This window comes from Protopterus annectens, chromosome 5.part0, assembly GCF_019279795.1.
Source record: "Protopterus annectens isolate FY-2018-M chromosome 5.part0, PAN1.0, whole genome shotgun sequence".
NCBI lineage: Eukaryota > Metazoa > Chordata > Ceratodontiformes > Protopteridae > Protopterus > Protopterus annectens.
In genome coordinates this window covers 1,231,016,902-1,231,036,931 of record NC_056735.1, presented here as the reverse complement: position 1 = coordinate 1,231,036,931, position 20,030 = coordinate 1,231,016,902, and the positions used below count along the sequence as shown (strand labels likewise).

General features: G+C 40.1%; 1 protein-coding gene across 1 annotated transcript in view; it reads left to right on the top strand.

Moving 5' to 3' along the window:
* ANKRD40 (ankyrin repeat domain 40) overlaps window positions 1–5,676 on the top strand; it is a 735,912-nt gene extending 730,236 nt beyond the window's left edge. Inside the window, exon 5 of the mRNA XM_044071087.1 lies at window positions 5,418–5,676. Within this exon, the coding sequence (XP_043927022.1) occupies window positions 5,418–5,567 (150 nt within the window). The 3' untranslated portion in view covers window positions 5,568–5,676. The remainder of the gene's footprint in view (window positions 1–5,417) is intronic.
* The last annotated feature ends 14,354 nt before the right edge of the window (window positions 5,677–20,030 follow it).

Sequence of the window (20,030 nt, the reverse complement as noted above, 5' to 3'; positions counted from 1 at the left end):
CGAAGTAAGATATATTTTAGCAAAGGGAATTGTCAAACACAACACCTGATTTATTTAGCAGTATGCTCAACCTGTGGATTCTTTTACGTAGGCAAAACGGATAGGAGATTAAGAGAAAGAATATATGACCACCTATATTGCATACGTAAAAAGGATACCAATAATGCCTTGTCTAGGCATTTAATCAGTAATCCAAATTGTATTGGATTTTTGTTTGGTATCCTGGAAGTGATAAAAAATAATCCCAGGGGGGGTGACATTAAGGGCCTAGTATCAGAGAAAGAAATAAAATGGCAAATCAGGTTAAATGCAGCAATACCCCCGGGACTAAATGAATGTATACCCACCAAGCCTCTCATAAGAAATTAATTTAATGAAATTAATTAAATGCACCGTACATGTATTTTTATGTATATTTGTATTTTTATTTTTATGTTTATAATAATAAGTATTTACATTTTTACATCTACTAGGATATTATATATTTATATATGTTGCATATTATTAGATATTATGAATAAATTAAATCAAATCAGGTTTATTAATTTTAGAGCAGCACCTTATTATCAGGGACCACATATATTTTAAATGCGTTTTTAGAGATTTCAAGCAGTATTTGTAGGCTAGGTTACATACATATTTTTTGCACAGTTTTTTACTTTGCATGTGCAGCACTTTAAAAGGTTTATTAATTAAAGAAGTTCATATGATTCTATATCATGACAGTTTTTAACAAGAAAAGTCTAATCAATTATTGTATTTAATGTTATGAGTGTATTTTGGGATGTATCTGCAACTTTAAGCTGATATACAGCTGATTGATGTAATTTTTAATTTTGGCGTTTTTTTACACTATATAAGGACCATTGTTACTAGCAGATCATGTTCTGATGAAGTCTACAACACGTAGATGAAAGCGCTAAACCAGTGATTTTAATTTGTGTTTGAACAATAGAAAATAAATCGTGGATCGTGATTTTTTAACTGGAACTGTTTTTGTGCTTATTGTATTACTGTGCTGTCGAGAGTTCTAGTTTGCTTTCATTTTAACCTTATATATATAGGGGAAAGTAAAAGGAAGTTTAAAATTAGACTGCAGGAGCACATTAGGAATATTATAAATAAAAAAGAAGATAGCCCTGTGGCTAAACATTTTATGCTGGCTCACAATTCTAATCCTAATGGGCTACAAGCTACTGTCTTAGAACATATTGCTAAAGGTGTATTTTCTGATCATCTGTATAAAAAGAAGTTGTTGTATAAAGAAAGTATCTTTATTTTGAAATATGACACTTTATTTCCTCAGGGTCTGAATATAGAATGTAACTGGAGGCTTTTTATTTGATGATGTTTCTTAATGTTTATTGATTAATTGATTAATGTTGATTGTTTAATTGCTTGATGTATTAGGGTATTTAAATTGTGTTGGTTATGTGATGTTTTATACTCCTTGAAGGCGTTTGCCAAAGCGCTAGAGGTACAATAAATTGAGTGTAATAGTGGATTCTTCGTCTGTGGTCTTCAGTTTTAATTATTTATTTATTTATTTTTTTGGGTTGGTATAGTGTTCAGTTTTTTATGGCGAATGAATCATCGTTTGGGATCCCTAGACTTTTAAGGAATGATGCACTGGATGGTAGTCAAAAAACTATGGACAGTTTTGTAATGCACCAGAATGTTGCAGGCATGGCTGGTTCTATAGCTGCTAATACTTCTGCTTCAGCGGGTGTTTCTTCAACTCCACATTTTTTTGAGAGGCTTGAACAAGCAAGAAATTCTAGAGTGAATGATCCATTTGCTTCTGTGGGACAGTCTGGTTCTTCTTCCAGCCCTTCGGGTGAATCAAGTGCTCTAATGAGTAAGTTGGAACAGTTGCTGCATAAAGAAACTGCTATATATTTTAACTTGTTAAGCTTGCAAAGATATGTTGATTTGGACATTACACCCAGGGGGACTAAGAGCTTTTAAAAGTCCCTCTACACCTTTTAATATATCTGATGAAATGGATGTGCAATTTTCTAAGAAGTGGTTATTGGCAGCTCACCGTTGCACCTTAGAATGGATTTCCATTCTATTAGAACGAGATCAGGTGAAACAAAATAAACTTAAGCAAGACATTAGAGCTGCCTACAATGATTTATCCACAAGGCTTTCATCTATGCAGTTTGACAAGTTTTTAGCGGACATTAATACTGGTTTAGGTAAATACGAAAAAGAACTGATTGATTGGAAATGTACAAAATTGAAAAGAGACTTAAAGGACTATGAAAATAATCGTGCCTTTTTATGGCACAAACCAACAAATTTCCATCGAAATAAAGGCTCTGATCCCTTTAAGAAATCACCAGCTCCCTCTAGGAGTGTGTCGTTTGCGTCAGATGTTTCAGGCGTTTCTTCTAATGGCGGGGGTGAAGGAGAACAATTTCCACCGTTACCAGCGGCTCAAGATCCCTCTAGATTAACTACTGATTTTCGGAGAGGGAACCAGCTGTTTCAGAAAGAACAGAACGAATGGAAAAGTGGGAGATTTCAGTCTGGCAACTTTGGCAACTGAGAGAGACATAATTTCAACGGCAACAAGAGAAGTAAATGGTACTAATGTGACTGTTATTAATGCTGTGCAAGATATTTATGATAGCTCTTTGTTTGCTGGTTATAGTAATGTGGTTGAAACAACTGATGTAACTATTGTTTCTAAGTGAGACAATATTTCTATTGTACATAATATTTCTGGTGTGTCTTTGTCTAAAGAACAGTTGAAAGTTCTTAACTATGGTCTTAAATATATACCTACAGTGTTGCCTCGGTTACATGAACTTGAGTGTGATGTTTTTAAATTGTGTAGGAAGATACATTTGATATATCTTTTTGCTAACAAACAGTATAACGGGTGGGTAGTTTGTTAGAATCTGATAGTTTGGAAAATAGTTTTTATTTCTGTTTATCTGACCCTGAGGAATGTTTTGATTATGTAAGTGACAGTAATGCTTATAGTTTGTTAAAAACTGATAAAATTATGAGCAAAAGTGATTTCATTCCCCCACATCAACATGAACATATAAAGTGTTTTTTTTTCAAATGTTGAATTTTGCTGTAGAAAATGCTTTTCATGACTTTATGCAATATAAGCATTAGTTAGTATATAATTTGAATAAAAAGGAGTGGAATGAATTACAGGTTTTAGCGAGTAATGAACATCTTATTATTAAACCATCTGATAAAGGTGGAAAGGTAGTAGTTATGAATGTTGTACAATATTATAAAATGTGTATGTTACATTTGGATGATAATAATACTTATGTTAAAAGTAATATAAATGAATACTAAGGTTATAAATGATTTTGACACCCTTATACATAAGGGAGTGAGGTTAAAATAGTTTTCACAAAATGATAAAGATAAAAAGTTTAATACTGATGATAGTAAGTTGGCTTTATTTTACTGCCTTCCAAAAATTCATAAAAATTATGTTGATCCACCTGGTAGGCATATCGTATCTGCCCAAAAGTATTTTTTATCGAACATTGGGACATTCTTGCATGAATATTTACTTCCTTATGTAATAAAATTACCAAGTTATATTAGGGATAGTTTTGATTTTTTAGACAAATTATCCAAAATACAATGGAGTGAAGATATGTTTTTTTATAAGTGTTGATGTTGTTAGTCTCTATACTAATATTCAATGTCAGTTTGGACTAGAAGCAGTAAAATATTTTTTGGGTGATAGTCCAGTAATGCATTATATTATTGAAATATTGGAATTTTGTCTAAATAATAACTTTTTCACGTTTAATGAACAAATATACAAACAAATGAAGGGTACTGCTATGGGGGCATCTTTTGCCCCCATGTATGCCAATTTGATGATGGGCTTGTATGAGCTGGAATGTTTGTATCATATAGATTTTTTTAAAAATTATGTAGTTAATTATTTTCGTTTTGTAGATGACCTTGCTTTTATTTGTAAAGGTGGGATATCTTATGTTGGCCAGTTTATCGAAGTTATGCAAAATAACAGATTAGGACTATCTTTTGATGGCATACAGGTGGGTAAAGATATAACTTTGTTTGCTGATAGCAATCAGTATTTGATGGGAACTAGCTGTCATCCAGCTCACACTTCAGTTTCTTTACCTTATGGGGAATGTCTGAGATTGAGACGGCTATGTAATACTGACACAGACTTCTATAAAGAAATTAATGTTACAAGTAGGATGTTTAGATCAAGGGGCTATAATGAACATTGTATTCAAACAGCTATAGATAGGGTTATTAATGAACAACATAGAGTTGGCACTTATAACCATATAGTAGAGGGACATAAGTTAGATGTTATAGACCAAGAGAAAAGATTAGTTTATTTTGTTTCTACATATAGTGTATTCAGTGGTGTTTTAATTGAGATTGTGAAACACTACTGGAATTGTTTGTTTAAATCTGTGGACCTGAAGAATTTAATTTCTAGGTCTTTAGGTATTTCATTCCGGAGAGGCAGAAATTTAAAAGACATTTTAGTACATAATAGATATAAATATCCTACTGAGACACTGAAATATAGAACTATGCAGGGGCAAGGTTTACCCTGTGGTCATTGCAATGTATGTCATTTTATTGTTCCAACTTTCAACTATATAAATGGCCATCTATTTGAGGTTAATGATATATAATTGTAACACTGAAGGCAGTATTTATGCATTGAAATGTCCTTGTAACCTTATATATATAGGTAAAAGGAAGTTTAAAATTAGACTGCCGGAGCACATTAGGAATATTATAAATAAAAAGAAGATAGCCCTTTGGCTAAACATTTTATGCTGGCTCACAATTATAATCCTAATGGGCTACAAGCTACTGTCTTAGAACATATTGCTAAAGGTATATTTTCTGATCATCTGTATAAAAAGAAGTTGTTGTATAAAGAAAGTATCTTTATTTTGAAATATGACACTTTATTTCCTCAGGGTCTGAATGTAGAATGTAACTGGAGGCTTTTTATTTGATGATCAATTCTTAATGTTTATTGATTAATTGATTAATGTTGATTGTTTAATTGCTTGATGTGTTAGGGTATTTAAACTGTGTTGGTTATGTGATGTTTTATACTCCTTGAAGGCATTTGCCGAAGTGCTAGAGGTACAATAAATTGAATGTAATAGTGGATTCTTCATCTGTGGTCTTCAGTTTTTATTTATTTATTTATTTTTTTATATTTTTTTTTTTGGTTGGTATAGCGTTTGAGGAATACTGTTTAGTGTTTTTTATAGTGAAGTAGTGCAGTCATTGGCAAGCAGTTTCATGGCATTTGTGTAGCTTCACCCTTATGGGCTCCAGAGGGGTATTTAAAGTAGAAATGACGCAGCACATATTGCAGTCTGATTAAACAGTATTCACATTTTATATATCATTATTTCTAGGACAGGGATGTTGCAAGGCTTCAAGACTTTCAGGAACTGGAAGTGGTTTTACTGAAGAATGACAACTTGCCCCTTCTATCAAGTACATTGCAAGGACCGCTGACAGAGCGACCCTGTTTTAATGCAACTGCTTCAAAACTGACCTACTAAATCTGAAGAAGAGAAGAACGAGATCCTTCTTATCAAGTGATTTTTTTCTAAGCAGTTTTTAATTATTAAAAACTTAAGAAATTATATTTTTTAAATAATTTTACTAAAATATTAAGGGCTTATATCTCTGATGTATTTGTGTTATACATTTTTTTCTGCATTGACAGAATGCTGTAGTGTTTTCAACACAACACGTAGCACAATTCTAACTTGTTAACATATTATCTGCAAGTAACTACTTCATGAATTACAATCTTATGATTAAACTATTGATCTGATAAGAGTTCCATCTTTGGTAACCCATAGGACTTGCACTCTCGTTTGTACTATTTGGCAGATAACTTTCCCAGGCTGCCTTCCTGTCCTTCCCATCATGCACCATAATACCATCTATCTCCAGTTCTTTCCCACCGTGCTAAAAACAGAGAAAGAAAGCACCCCAGGCTGCTTTGATGTTTTCTTGAAACTAAGTATTTGTATGTGAGGGCCTTTTCTTTGCACATTTGCCATATTTATTGTTCTCAAAAGAAGTTTCAAAGGTTCCCCTTGTTTTTCTTTTTTAAGAAATTTAAATTCCTTTGTTTCTTCTTTAGTGCTGTGGTCTGGCTGACCATAATGAGATCTTGATGTCTTATCCACTTTTCTCGAAGTGTGACTGCAAAGAGGTCTGTTCTACTGCTGATGGGCATATTAAATGTATGTTGCCTCAGACATCAGCATGGTACCCACCAGGACACTGTCAGATTTAATGATTCCACCAAAAGCTACTGGAGCAACATGATTTGAAGTTTTTCTTTCATCAAAGAAACTTTACAATGCCCATTCAAGACAGTATTTTTGCCTCAGCTTTTCACTTTGGCATTTCATTTACATAGATATAAAAATGTAATTCTTCAAAGAAGTTTATCTGTTTTAAAAAAGCTTGGAACTTGTCTTTAGAAAATCCTGAAAACTGTCAAATCTTAAGATTCCTCAACCACACAGCCTTCCACAGAGCCCCTCATCTCTAAAGCAGCCCTTTCCTAAGCTGGTAGTCATAATGGTGGCAGTCTTTCTGGTGGGGTCTGTGGTCTATAAATCAACTTTGATTTATAGTTGATGAATCTTCTGCTCTACCTCTAACAAGCTACACACCCCACCTCATCTGTTCTTCCAGTCTGTTACCCATTCCTGGCAAGAATTCTCCAGCACTTCTTTTGGCTGGTTTTGATATGCTGATGGTTAAGTTTCACAGACAAAATACAAAGAATCCTTTAAGGATGACTATCCCTCTCCCCATGATTTAATAACCTCACTGGTCTCTGGTAGTGTTCCCTTATGATGCTTTTTTCTTGGCACCACCAAATAAGTGTGAATGTGTTTGGCTGTGGCTCAGATTCCATTTTAGGGTACTGGCCTTTAAATTATTTTCTTAAATGTCAGTTCCCTAGTGCATAGCCAGTGCTTCTGTCGTCTGTCTCCCTGACATCAGTGAATCATATCCCTCCCCATCACTTCTCCCAACACCATCTTCAACATCAGGTATCTCAGTACTTACCTTTCAGGCATTTCTAACTTCAGTGTTGACATTTCAGATGCTGGCACCTTGAGCACTGACATTTCAGGCATTCAGCAGTATATTTGTCAGCTAGCCCTCTTTCTTCACCTCTTGCCTTTTGACCTGTAGGAGAACACTCCTTAAAGCTAGTGGCACCTTATTTAGGCCTTCCAGTTATTCTGGTATACTAGCTTTCCCAACGTTCAGCTGCCATATCCATCCCATCCCCCTTTAAGGTTTCCTCTTCTTTCTCAGTCCCTAAGACCTTGCTCAAGTCCTCCAATCTTCACAGTTCAAGCCTTCTCTTAAGAGGCATAAGAAGTGCCTGAATCAGTCACCATCTGTTTGGAGAATGACAGTCAACTCAGCTGTACCCTCCACCCCTCCAAGTCCCCAGTTTCATAGAATGAATTTCTGGATTTTGTGGAGTAGAAAGGGAGCTGTTCCATACAAAATCATCTTTCCCCAGCAGAGAGCCTAGGTTTGTCACCTTCCTCCTCATTCCTCCCTAGTGGTTCCATCTCTTGCATATTTCTTCAGGATGCCATAAAGCCGGGGGAGAACTTACACATGTTAGCACTAGTTCATTTGAAGGTAGACTTGGATATTTCATCTTCTGAGAGAATATTTGGATTGGTTGGAGACTCCCAAGACAGATGTTGCCATGTCAGTAGCACCTGTCTGCAGTGCTTCTCAGCTGAACCAGGGCTGTTCATTCCCCACAGACAAGGAGTCCTGAACGTTTGTCAGATTTGGAAAGCAATACTCATGCCTCCACCTTATTCCAAGTCGCAGTGAGCTATCCCATACTTTTGTACTATCAGAGAGATGAGTTGGATAAATTGGAATGCTTTGCAGTAAAATTGCTTAAAGGCCCAGGCTTCTAATTCATTAAGCCTCTGCAGCCTTATGGTCTGTGTGGCTTTATAATGCTGTGAAGGGGGTGCCAAGGCAACAGGATTTAGCTTAGGTGATCACCAGCACTATTGACTACATCTTACCCAGGTCACCGAGGACACTATGGCAGCCTTTAAGAACTCTCCTTTTAGTGGGGTCTAGAGGTTGGAAATACTTTGAAAGGCATGAAGAAAATTGGATAGATGCTGATGGTTGTGGGTATGGAATTTCACACTTCACAGTGTTCTTTCACCAGAAAGCAGAGGAGCCAAAGCCAGATGTGGTTCCAGCATGTCCCACAGACAAAACAGGAGGGTTCTGGGACTGAGTAGTAACTCCAGGCTTACTGTGCAGAGTCATGGTGCCAGGGGCCAAGGTGTCTGGCAACTTTTGGGAAGCAGTGGTCAGCCCCAGAATGGGTCACAGCTGTCATGATTCCTTGTTCGGCTGTTTCCAGTAGTAGACATTTGCAGAGGTGGGCTCACTTTCTGTCCCAGCTTGGATTAAAATCAGAGTATTCATTATTAAATGAGATTACTGCCATGGGGTTATTATTTCACTTTTTGTCTCAACTCAGATTTCATCCTTATTTTTGCCTGACATCCCACCTTTTCAGGGGACTCTGGCAAGGAAAGAAGTGCTCAAGCTTCTCAGCAAAAGAGCCACCCAGAAGGTCCCACCATGCCATAAAGAAGTTAGAAAGTTATTCCAGATTTTGTCCGGTTAATTCTGGATGAAAGCATCCTTAAATGGCTTTGTCCCCAGAGTCTTTTTGTATGAGTAGGGTCCAGTCTATCATCTCGTGCTTCTGTGGTGGAGAATGGATATGTTCTTTGGACCTCCGAAATGCTTATCTCCATATCAGGGTCTCCAAAGACTCTAGAAAGCTTTGCTTCTTCCAGATGCGGACCAGTTGCTGTCAATTGCAGACCCTTTCACATGAGTTTATCTTGGTCTCCAGGGTACTCATCAAAAGTAATTCCATATATCCGTAATGGTGGCTCATCTCAAGCTGCAGGAATCCAGAGTTTTTCTCTGTCTGAATGACTGGCTTCTCATGCTCAAATTCAGGAATGTTTCATCCAGCAGAGGAAGTCTGTTTACAAGCTGCTTTCCTCCTACTTGAGTCACACCAGGTCTTGTAAAGTCTTATTTTACCCCATCCCCTTTTGTTCAGGTTCTGATATTCATCAGCTCTTTTCTTGATATCAGGATTTTTCAGACCTTTTTGTCCAAAGAGATTGCTGCCGTTCAGCCAATTGGTCTTTTTTCATCTTTCCAGATAGCATTAAGGGCTGATGGCAGTGGTAAAGTATGTTGTCCTTAACACCACATTTCACAACAGAGTCCTTCATAAGACTGTGGGCCATCAACACTCTGACTTGTTCTATCTCATTTAAATCTCCAGGGTGATCATTCTCACGTAGTGAGGTAGCCAGATCCTCTTGACCTGTAGGTAAGGAGCCCCTGCCAACTTCAGATTCCTTAGATGACAGTGATTGTCTTCTTTTTCTGGCATTGTAACATTCGGGCAGTTTAAAGAATCCAAATGCCTCAGGAGACACAGTGCTGTATGAGTATTACAGATAACAGCAGGTCTTCTGTCCCTCCAAGCCTTTCGGGACTTTCTACACAAATCAGTTTTCTCCATCTAATCCAGTAACATGGCAGTAGCCTGGTACATCTGCAAACAATGAGGGACTCTGACTTAACCCTTGTGCTGTGAGGTTGAGTGGGTGTGGAAGTGAGCATTCCAACTGGAGTGCATTCTGGTATTGCTACACATTCCTAAAAGGTCAGTTCACAAGCAGACAGGCTTAAGATGCTGAATCTTGTGCTTCATGATTGACAACGCATTCACACAATAGCCAATAAATCTTTGTTTTCAGCTACATCTTATCCAGTGTCTGCAAAGGCCCCCCCCAGCCAGTAAGTCTTACCTAGATCAGACCAGCATGCCCTGAAGTTGACCATTTGGCTGCTCCAGATGTTCTTCGTGTTTCACTGTTGCAGTCATTACATTTGGGTTATCTGCTTGCAGTAGCCCTCAGTCAGCCTGATTAACAAAGTCTTGGGTCCTGTGTCGGATGCTGTGTCATCAGGGGTATAAAACATGCAGCCAACGTCAATACAGCAGTCTTTCTTGCCGTGCAGTGCCCGAAGCAGAAGCAGTTCGCAAGTGCCGGTCGGCCGACTCCCGAAATTTTCATTTTTGAGTTTGTCTTCAACTAAAGCTAAGTACCCCGTTGGGGAAACTTTTTCTTGCTCCTTACCGATGTCAGTAAAAGTTAATAATTGGATTACTTGTGGAAAGCAAATACCTCTCAAAGATTTTCATTTGTACTGTATTCCTTGCCTGGGCCCTGACCACAACATATCTTGCTGTCGGTTTTTTGTGCCTTATTTAATCAGCGCACTATCCGTCGTCGGTATATTTTCACCTCTAAATATTCCGGTTCTCAAATTAATTATCCAGAAATGTTGTGGATTAGCCATCCGACTACCGGGATTCTGAAAAAACGCAAAGATAAAGACAGAGACAGGCTGCCTAGGTCCAAAGCTGCCGACGATGCTTTTCCTAAGCCAGTCGCCAGTTCGCCGGTACTCAGTGAGGTGCTTTCACAGCCCCTGATACCCGCTACTTCTGATTCACAGGCCTCTCCTGAGACCCATTCGGAGTCCGGTATGCCGCGAGATGCTTCAACTGTGGAACCTGCGGATGTCTCTACCTTGGATGGGTCCGGAGCCGCTGTGCAGGCACCAGCTTCTGAGGGTGTATTCAGGCCTATGGACTTGCATATTAAACAGACGCCTCCTTCTTCATTTAGGCCTAAATCTCGAACCATGCCTAAGAAATCGACACCCAGGCCGCATGCTCAGGCCTCTGTGCCTAAAAAACAAATGATAAGAATGGCTGAAGATCTTATAACTTTAGTCAAGGGAAGCCAGCCTCCCCCGTCTGAGTCCTAGGACTGAAGTTGTTTATGAATCTTCTGACCAAGATTCTGATTTTTCTGATGATCTGGATTTGCCCTTACCTACTTATGAGGATTCTGATGCAGAGGACTCTATTCCCTCTGCTTCCCCTCCAGAGGATTTTTCTTTTGGCGAAACCTTACATACTGTAAGGGAGCATTTCCACTGGGAAAGCCATGACTTTTCTGATTCAAAAAAGAGGCTTGGGGATTTCTTACTCCTGCCTCAGCATAGGCCTTTAGCTATACCTCCTGTATTAGACATTGTTGATGCCTTTTCAGAATCTAGTTTGGCCCCTGATTCTTTGCCTCCTGCTCCCAGAAAACCTGACCGATATTACAATATTACAGGGTTCCTGATTCACACAAGTTTCTTTTTAAACATCCTATTGCGGATCCCGAGACTATTTCACAGGGACCCAAGGGCATTAAGTCTTCTACTGCTAAAAATCCTACCCCTTCTGATAGAGACTCCAGGGCGCTGGATAGATGGGGTAAGAAGGTTTACACTTCTGCAACCTTGGCCATTAGGGCTTTAAACTGCCAATTTCATATGTTAAAGTATCAACAACATGTTATTGGGTTGCTTAAATAGAAAATGATGTTGATTCCTGATTGTGCTGAAAATAAAGAATTACAGGATTTAATGCATTCTGCTGAACAGGTTGGTAAACATACTTTGCAATGTGGATTTGATTCATTAGAGGCCTCTTGCAGGGCTGCTGTTACTGGGTCTGTGCTCAGAAGGCATGCTTGGCTTAAGGAGCAATCTGCCTGATCATGTTAAAGCTAAACTGTTGGATGCTCCCTTAAATCAGGACTGCCTGTTTGGCAACAAAGCTGAAGAAGTTCTTAAGAAAATGGAAGATAAAGCTAAATCTATGCAAACTGTTAAAGATTTCTTGCAAGTCCAGCCTCCTAGACTTAGTAGGCATTGGCCCTCTAAGAATTGGTCCTTTCCAACCCCTTCCAGGTCCTCTCAAGCCAAACCCAGACACAGCAGAAACCCCAGATTTCAGTCCCAGGGGACACACAAGACTAAGCAGTGGGGGATTTCCTCACCCAAATCTGGGAGTGGTAAGATTCGCCCCTATGGAAAACTGTCTCAATGACTTGCTTTTAAAACTTCCAAGCACTTCCCAACTGAATGCTCCTTTAGGCGGAAAGATTGGTCTGCAGGTCAAAAACTGGGAACTCATTACCCAGGACAAATGGGTTTTAAATATAGTGTCCCAAGGATACAGATTTCACTTCCACAATTTACCAACACCAAGCGGGTGGCCAGATCTACCCCCAAATCAGTAGGCAGAGGCCCAAAATCAAGTACGCTCTCTCTTAAGCATGGGGGCTATTCAGTTGGTACCAGAAGAGGAAAAGGGACAAGGTTTCTATTCGAGACTTTTCCTGGTACCCAGAAAAAGGCAATACATGGCATCCTATCCTGGACCTTTCTACTCTAAACACCTTTCTGGTGATTCCAAAATTCAAAATGCTGACTCTTCACCAGCTGCTTCCTATGCTAGGCAAAGATGCATGGTTGGCAGCACTAGACTTAAAAGAAGCATACCTACACATCCCTATCAGGGAGTCTTGCAGAAGATACCTACACTTCAAAGCAGGCTACATGCACTATCAGTTCTTTGCATTGCCCTTTGGATTATCTACTGTGCCCAGGGTATTCACAAAGTGCCTAGCTCCAGTCATTGCATTTTGCAGGCAAAGAAATATTCAAATATACCCATACCTGGACGATTATCTAATTCAGGCAGAAAGCCAGACGTACTTTTGAATCATCTGGCCTTTGTTCAAAGGGTGCTGACTTGTCTGGGGTACACCATAAACGAAAAGAAGTCACACCTGGTACCCTGTCAACAAATTATACTCCTGGTAACAAGCTTGAATACAACTTCCCAGATGGCTTTCCTCACACCAGAGAAACGGATTCATTTGACAACCTATTTCAAACAGGTGGCCACAAAAACCCAGTTATCTGCAAGGCAAATACCGCAAGCCTTGGGGTTCATGGCCTCCTGCATTCTTCTAATTCCATATGCAAGGCTGCATATGAGGAAACTACAATTGTATCTCAAAAGCCTATGGTGTCAACATTCATAGGATCAAGAAGCAATGATTCCTAACATACCTTGCCTACGCCTGGAGTTCCTTTGATGGGTAGAGGCCTGCCACCAAAACAGGGGACTACCATTCACACTACCCCCTGCCACCCAAACCTTAACAGACGCAACAGACTATGCATGGGGGGGCTCACCTGGCAGGGAAGTCCATTCAGGGCAAATGGAACCCAAGTCAAATGCACCTGCATATAAATCAAAAGGAAATGTTAGCTGTACAGAATGCTCTGACAACCTTCAAGGACCACATTCTTCCAGGACAACTAATGGTAAAGATGGACAAACACCACTGTCATGTGGTACATAAACAAGCAGGGGGGTACACATTCTTACCCCCTCTGCAGACTAGCCATGGCATTGTGGTACACAGCCTTGAGCTACCAAGTGAATCTACAAGCTCAATTCCTGCCTGGAAAACTAAATACACTGGCAGACGGACTAAGCAGAAACCTCATGGACCCACACGAGTGGAAACTGGAACCAAGGATTTTCAACATGTTAACAAGCAAATGGGGGACCCCAGATATAGACCTGTTTGCCTCCCCCCAGAACCATCAATTGAGCAAATTTTGCACAAGGATTCCCCACAACCTAGCTTGGAAAGAGAATGCTCTACCCTGCAGCTGGAAAAACCTATCAGTTTACACCTTTCCTCCGCTGCCTGTGCTCTCCAAGGTACTACTAAAGATCAAACAGGACAAGCCAAGGATTATTTTAATTGCACCAGACTGGTCACACCAACTCTGGTACGTACCCCCTCTTGTGCAGTGTGTCAGGTTTGGCCCCATGGCACCTGTCTCAAGACTCCTTCCCTGTTGTCGCAGCATGAGAATCAGATTCTGCACCCTCAGCTGCAAGCCCTGAACCTAGCAGCCTGGCTAATTATGTAATCTCTCCTTTACCATCCCTCAGTAAATCAGTGATGGATATAATTTTAAAGGCAAGGAGGCCTAGTACTAGAAAATCTTATGCTGCAAAATGGAAAAGATTTTATGCCTGGAATAAATCACAAGAGATGAGCACAGCAGTGCCCAATTTACCTCAGATTCTGCAATACTTGACTGAGATGCTTCATAAGGGCTTGTCCTTTTCCTCCATCAAATTCATGCCTCCAGCCATTTCAGCTCATTATAGCACAAAGCCTCCCCTCTTCTCTCACCCACTGCTCTAGCAGTTCTTCAGAGGGGCCATAAATTTAAGGCCACCCAGGAGAGTTCCAACTCCAGCCTGGGACCTTAACTTTGTTTTGGAGAAACTCGCTCTTCCTCCTTTCGAGCCAGCTGCTACTGCAGATTTAAAATTCCTTTCCTGGAAAACAGCTTTCCTTTTAGCAATCACTTCTGCAAGAAGGGTATCTGAATTACAGGCCCTTATCGCAGTGGAGCCTTTCATCATCTTTCATGCGGACAGGGTGTCACTCAGAACCATTCTCTCCTTCATGCCCAAGGTGGTATCCACTGTGGCTCTTAATCAGTCCATTAATTTGCCTACCTTCTTTCCTAACCCACAGAACAAAGGGGAACAGATATTGCACTCCTTAGATGTGCACAGACAACTATAGATTATACTTGGACAGGACTAAACCTCAAAGGAAATCTGAACAACTGCTGGTTGCATTTGCTGCAGGGACAGAGGGGAAAGCTATTTCAAAGCAAACCATTTCAAAATGGATAGGCCACTGCATTCATTTCTGCTATAAGCTCCATGGAAAACCTATCCCACAGGGCAACAAACCTCATTCAACCAGGGCTGCATCTACCTCTGCAGCCTTTCTCAGGGGCGTCCCTACCAGGGACATCCTAGAAGCTGCTAGCTGGAGTTCTGTACATACTTTCACCAAGCATTATCATTTGCCAATTTTCTCTGAATCCAGAGCTGGCTTTGCCACTGCAGTCTTGCAGGGCCTTATAGCTGGTCCTAATTCTATAAATTCCTCCTCCCAACCTTAGCTTTAGAAATCTACCCAAATGTAATGACTGCAACAGTGAAACACGAAGAACATAGTACAGTTGTGTACACTTACCATGAATGTAGATGTTTGAGTGTATTCACTGTTGCAGTCCTGGTTACCCTCCCTCCAGCCCCCTTTCTTCTTTTGACTGTACCTCTACTCTCCCTCACTATGCTCAAAAAGTTTTTTGTTGTATTTGCTTTATTGTTGGAGGTATATCCTTGTATTTATAGATTTAATTGCTCCCCATTAGGGGGGGGCACCTGACATCTGGGGCAAGAAAAAAACTGATGTAATGACGTCAGCTGCATGTTTTATACCCCTGATGACCTGATGTCATGGAAGAAAGGACAGCATCCGATGCAGGACCCAATACTTTGTTAATCAGGGCGACTGAGGGCTACTGCAAGCAGATAACCCAAATGTAATGACTGCAACAGCGAATACACTCGAACATCTACATTTATGGTAAGTGTACACAACTGTACTTTCCCTTGATAGCCAAGTGCCAGGATTTTCCAGATAGAGTAATCTCCATCATGTCATCTATCTAGAGAAATTGTACTCAGAAAACATGTTAGTAGAAGTGACTGGCATTTCTGTTTGGGCTACCAGTAGGTGTTTAGGCCCTTTCTGTAACCCAGTTCAGTAAGTTCAGCACTACTTGGAAAGCTTGGATTTCAGCCATATTCTTTTGTGAAAGTTCATATGGTGATCATCTATGACTTTCACACCAGGCAAGATGATTCTTAATTAGCATCTTTCAAAGTTTCCAGGCTTTCTTGTGAGAGAAATTCCAACTTAGGCCCCCAAGAAACCCAGGTTTTTCCACCATGGGATATTTAGTTTGAGAAGGTGACTCTAGCTTCTTCCATCATTACACAACCCCCTTTAGATATATATACATATATATATATATATATATATATATATATATATATATATATATATATATAAGCAAGCACTTTTGGCCACCAACCATCAAGCCTCCCCAGTCGAACTTGGCACATTTGTTGTCTGGGAGTTTCACCCATTTCCTGGGCAAAAACTGTCTTAAAGAGGACATCATTCAGGTAACTACAAGGTTGCTTTGTGTCCTTCCTTTCAATCACACCAGTGAAGACATTTGTAATGACCTCAACCCTGTCCTAGAAAAAGGGACATGTGACTCGCATCACTGCGAAGGCCTACAGTGCCTCCCTATGTTAATACACACCGAGGGCCACCACCAAGAGGTGGCTTGCTGAACCCAACATCTACCACCAGTCTTGGCATTTGCATTGGCACTCTTCCTCAAAGGGATTGTGGCAGTGAGTAGGTGGTAGTACCCTCAGCTTCCCCCTCGTAGGTGTAGACATTACCATCTTCACCTCACAAGCCCCATCAAACACCTGACGTACTAAAAACCAAGGTTATCTTGATGTTCTTGTCCTGGAGACAACTTTATTTTTGCTCTTTCCAGATTGTTCCCAACAAAGTGAATTCCTCTTTCACTGCATAGATGTCCATGGATAGCTTAGAATCTTAGCAGACAAGAACTAAGTTAGGAACAACTGTTAGCTGTTTGTCTTTTCTAAGTACTGATTGGGTAAGAAAGTAAACAAGCATACCCTTTTGAAATGGTTAGCAACCTGTTTCTCCTTTTATTTTCGTAAACAAAGCACATTGCTAACCTGCAGCCCTGAAGGCTCATTCCAGTAGGGAAATGTATTCTACCTCAGCTTTTTCCCATAAAGCCACTTTAGACAATATCTGTGTGGCCGCAATATGATCTTCACTTAACATATTTATGAGGTACTATAGAAAGTGCTACTTTTGAAGCGGCCATTACTGGGGGGTATTCTTAGGAGAGTGGCCATCTGCATTGAAAGCTAGGGACTCTGAAGATGGGAATTTTCTAATTGGATATGAAAGTTGTGAGCACTTGCCAAAATGATGGACCTTTATGAAGATTGTCCATCTGCGATAACACAACCTGTCTGTGCTCCTCACCTTCTCTCATCTCCCCTCCTCCAGTGAGATAAGCTTCAGTTTTCCACAGGCTTCAGAAATGAGTGAGCTGGTGATGTGGTGCATGACAGGAAGGAGGATGTGAGGGGAGCCTATGAAAGGCTCATTTGCCAAGCAGTCGTAATGCTAGCAGTGGTAAGCCCTAGAGGTTACTGAAGGTGGTCCTTCTTACAGACCTATCATTATGGTAAAGTTTTGTTTTCATTTTACTTTTTGCAGAGAGAGCAGTTTTGTTTCTGTCAGTATTATGATACACGGACAGCCAATTCTATATGGTTCTGCTTTGACCTACCACCACATACTTTGCCATACCCAGTTTCCTGATCAGCATGGTTTCACCATTTATTTTGCCATTGTAGTTTGCCTTAGTAAGGCCGATCATGTACATCTTCTTACAGCCCACTCCTGATCTCTAAGTATACTACCTGTGATATTGCAGCACCTTAAAGAAAGGGGGAATACATTTACTTTTCATTTCCATTTAGTTGTTATGAACCTAGAGATGGTATAGAGGTTGAGGGTGTGGAGGGTAGGGACCCCACTCTGAGTTTGTCTAACTTTAGATGTAGAATGTGTAGAGATGAGAGCTGGGGAGCAAAGTTCTGGATTGGTAGGGGGAATTGAAGACCCAGTAATGGCTGAACTTATTTTATTTATTTATTGTTGTTTTTTTTTTTTGTTTTTTTTTTTGCTGCAGTCTTTTGGAAGCAGTGGGTCATTGTGGTCCTTAATCTGAGTGTTGGAAAATTTGCAGTTAATATATAAAACATGACCCTTCGATCTGAAGACTTGTTTGGCATACAGTGGTTGGTTCTGTTTTTTTTTATTATTATTATTTATGCAAGAGTTGTAGCCTTATTGCATGTGATGTAATAAGTGACCAAGAACCACCCGTGTGTTACAGGATCACAAGTAATGCCTGTTGAAGTCATGGTGCTGAAGGAGCCTCAAGAATAAAGTGGCTGTACATGAAAATCTCCAGCTAAAACTAAAGTTGTTCTCATCCTAGTTCAACTTCTACATAATTCTGACAGCATTTTATAAATGGCATTGTGTAGTGTAGCTTTCCCATTGCTTTAAGTTCAGTTAGATAGTTCAGACTTTCTTTGGTTTTATCTGTTGGTTCTGTGCCTCTGTGTTTATGATGTAAATGTGATGCAAAATAAATTCTTTCCCAAAGACTGAAGGGCAAACGCAGCTTAAAACAGTTAAAATGATAGCTAGTGTTTTTCTTTACTTTGCACTGCTGCTGTGAGTAGTGGACATTGATGTACAGCCTAGTGTTAGCAGCAGCAGCACTATATACAGATGTTCACATGCAATTTAATGCGTCAGCAGCAACAGTGTTGCCATTCATTGTCACCCACATTAAATTATTTCACCATAAGAAAAAATTAAGTTACAAACTTCATCTGGATAAGAAGCATTCTGCAAGCACAGGAAAAAAATAACTGAAAAATGAAATTAGGTTTTCGCTCACCAAAACCATGTTAAGTGTATTATTTATTAGACCAGTTTTTGTTCATACGTTCATAGGTTGGTACTAGGCTATCGGCCCTAGGGCCTTATACAAGCCTAGCCATAACAATTCCCTGGCTATTTCTTCCACACTATTTACTTCCCTGGACCCCTGTCTAGCAGGGCGACCTCTTTTAAGCAATTGAATACTCCTAACATTCTTAACAGGTATGGCTTTATTTTGCTCCACCCTCCTTACTTTCTTCTCCCAGACTACTTTTTTTTCCTCTCTGAAGGAGTACTGTTCCATCCACTGTAATATCTTATTTCTGGCAGTTCAATTATTAAAAATGTCATTCAGTTGGCAAAGAGAAGACGTAGTTAAAAATTATTTTTGCCTTGTACCAGGTGGTCTAATCCTCAGCCTGTCTAAGCCCACTTTAAAAAGCATAGTAGAAGTGTGAGTACTCTTTGAGATTAGTCTGTAGTTTCCTTCCAAGCTAAAATTAAGTTAGGGAGGAGTTCAGAGCATTGCACTGTGTGAATTTTTATTTTCTGACTCCATTATTTATTTATCATTAAATCAGATTTTAAGGCAGCAAATGTAAAAATCACATTAAGCATGAAACCTTTAGAGCAGCCGTGGTGGTGCAGCGGTAGCGTTGTTGCCTCACAGCAAGAGGTTCTCCCGTTCGATTCTTGGCTGGAGTGCGGGGAGTGCCTTCTGTGTGGAGTCTGCAGGTCCTCCCCGTGGTTGGATGGGCATTCGAAAGACATGCGTAAATGGGCATGCCTTCGTGGAAGGTTGAATGTCGAGCTGGCACCTCGACGTTCATAAAATCTACTGCCAATCATTAGCGGACCGGAGTTCCGTTGTGGCGACCCCCAACCGGGAAAAGCCGAAAGACAACAACATTAAGCATGAAACCTTTGCAGTATACTGAATTGTGCCAATTCTGTAATCCAGCAGTCAAGGTTATGTGTATAGGGAAGTTTGCATTTTGTTCAAATTAGTTCCCTTTTGTTTCAGAAATCTTTGTTTCCGGGAGATGATCTTCCCACAGCCATTCCCAGGCTTTTGGTTCACTAGCCCCACTGACATATTATCACACTTCCTTTACCTCAGTCATAAATAGTTTTAGGAGGCCTTCTAAGAATTGTGAGCCCAGGGAACATAGTACTGTCATATGGCTGCGGGGGGAGGGGAGTAGGGGGCTTTGTCTTTTTGCACTTAAATAATTTGTTAGTGCTGGCATATAGTGTACCAAGCACAGCATGCCTGGACATGTGCAGACATGAATGCTCTGTACCAACGATGTCTGTAGGCACATTAAGTGAATGCTTTCACCCACCTTGAGGCCCTTGGGTCTCAGGAAAATCAAAAAGAACTCTGTCACACACTCACACACACACACACACACACACACACACACACACACTCTCACACACACACACACACCCCTAATCTGGCTGTTTTTGAGTAAGGCTCAAAGTCAAACCTGG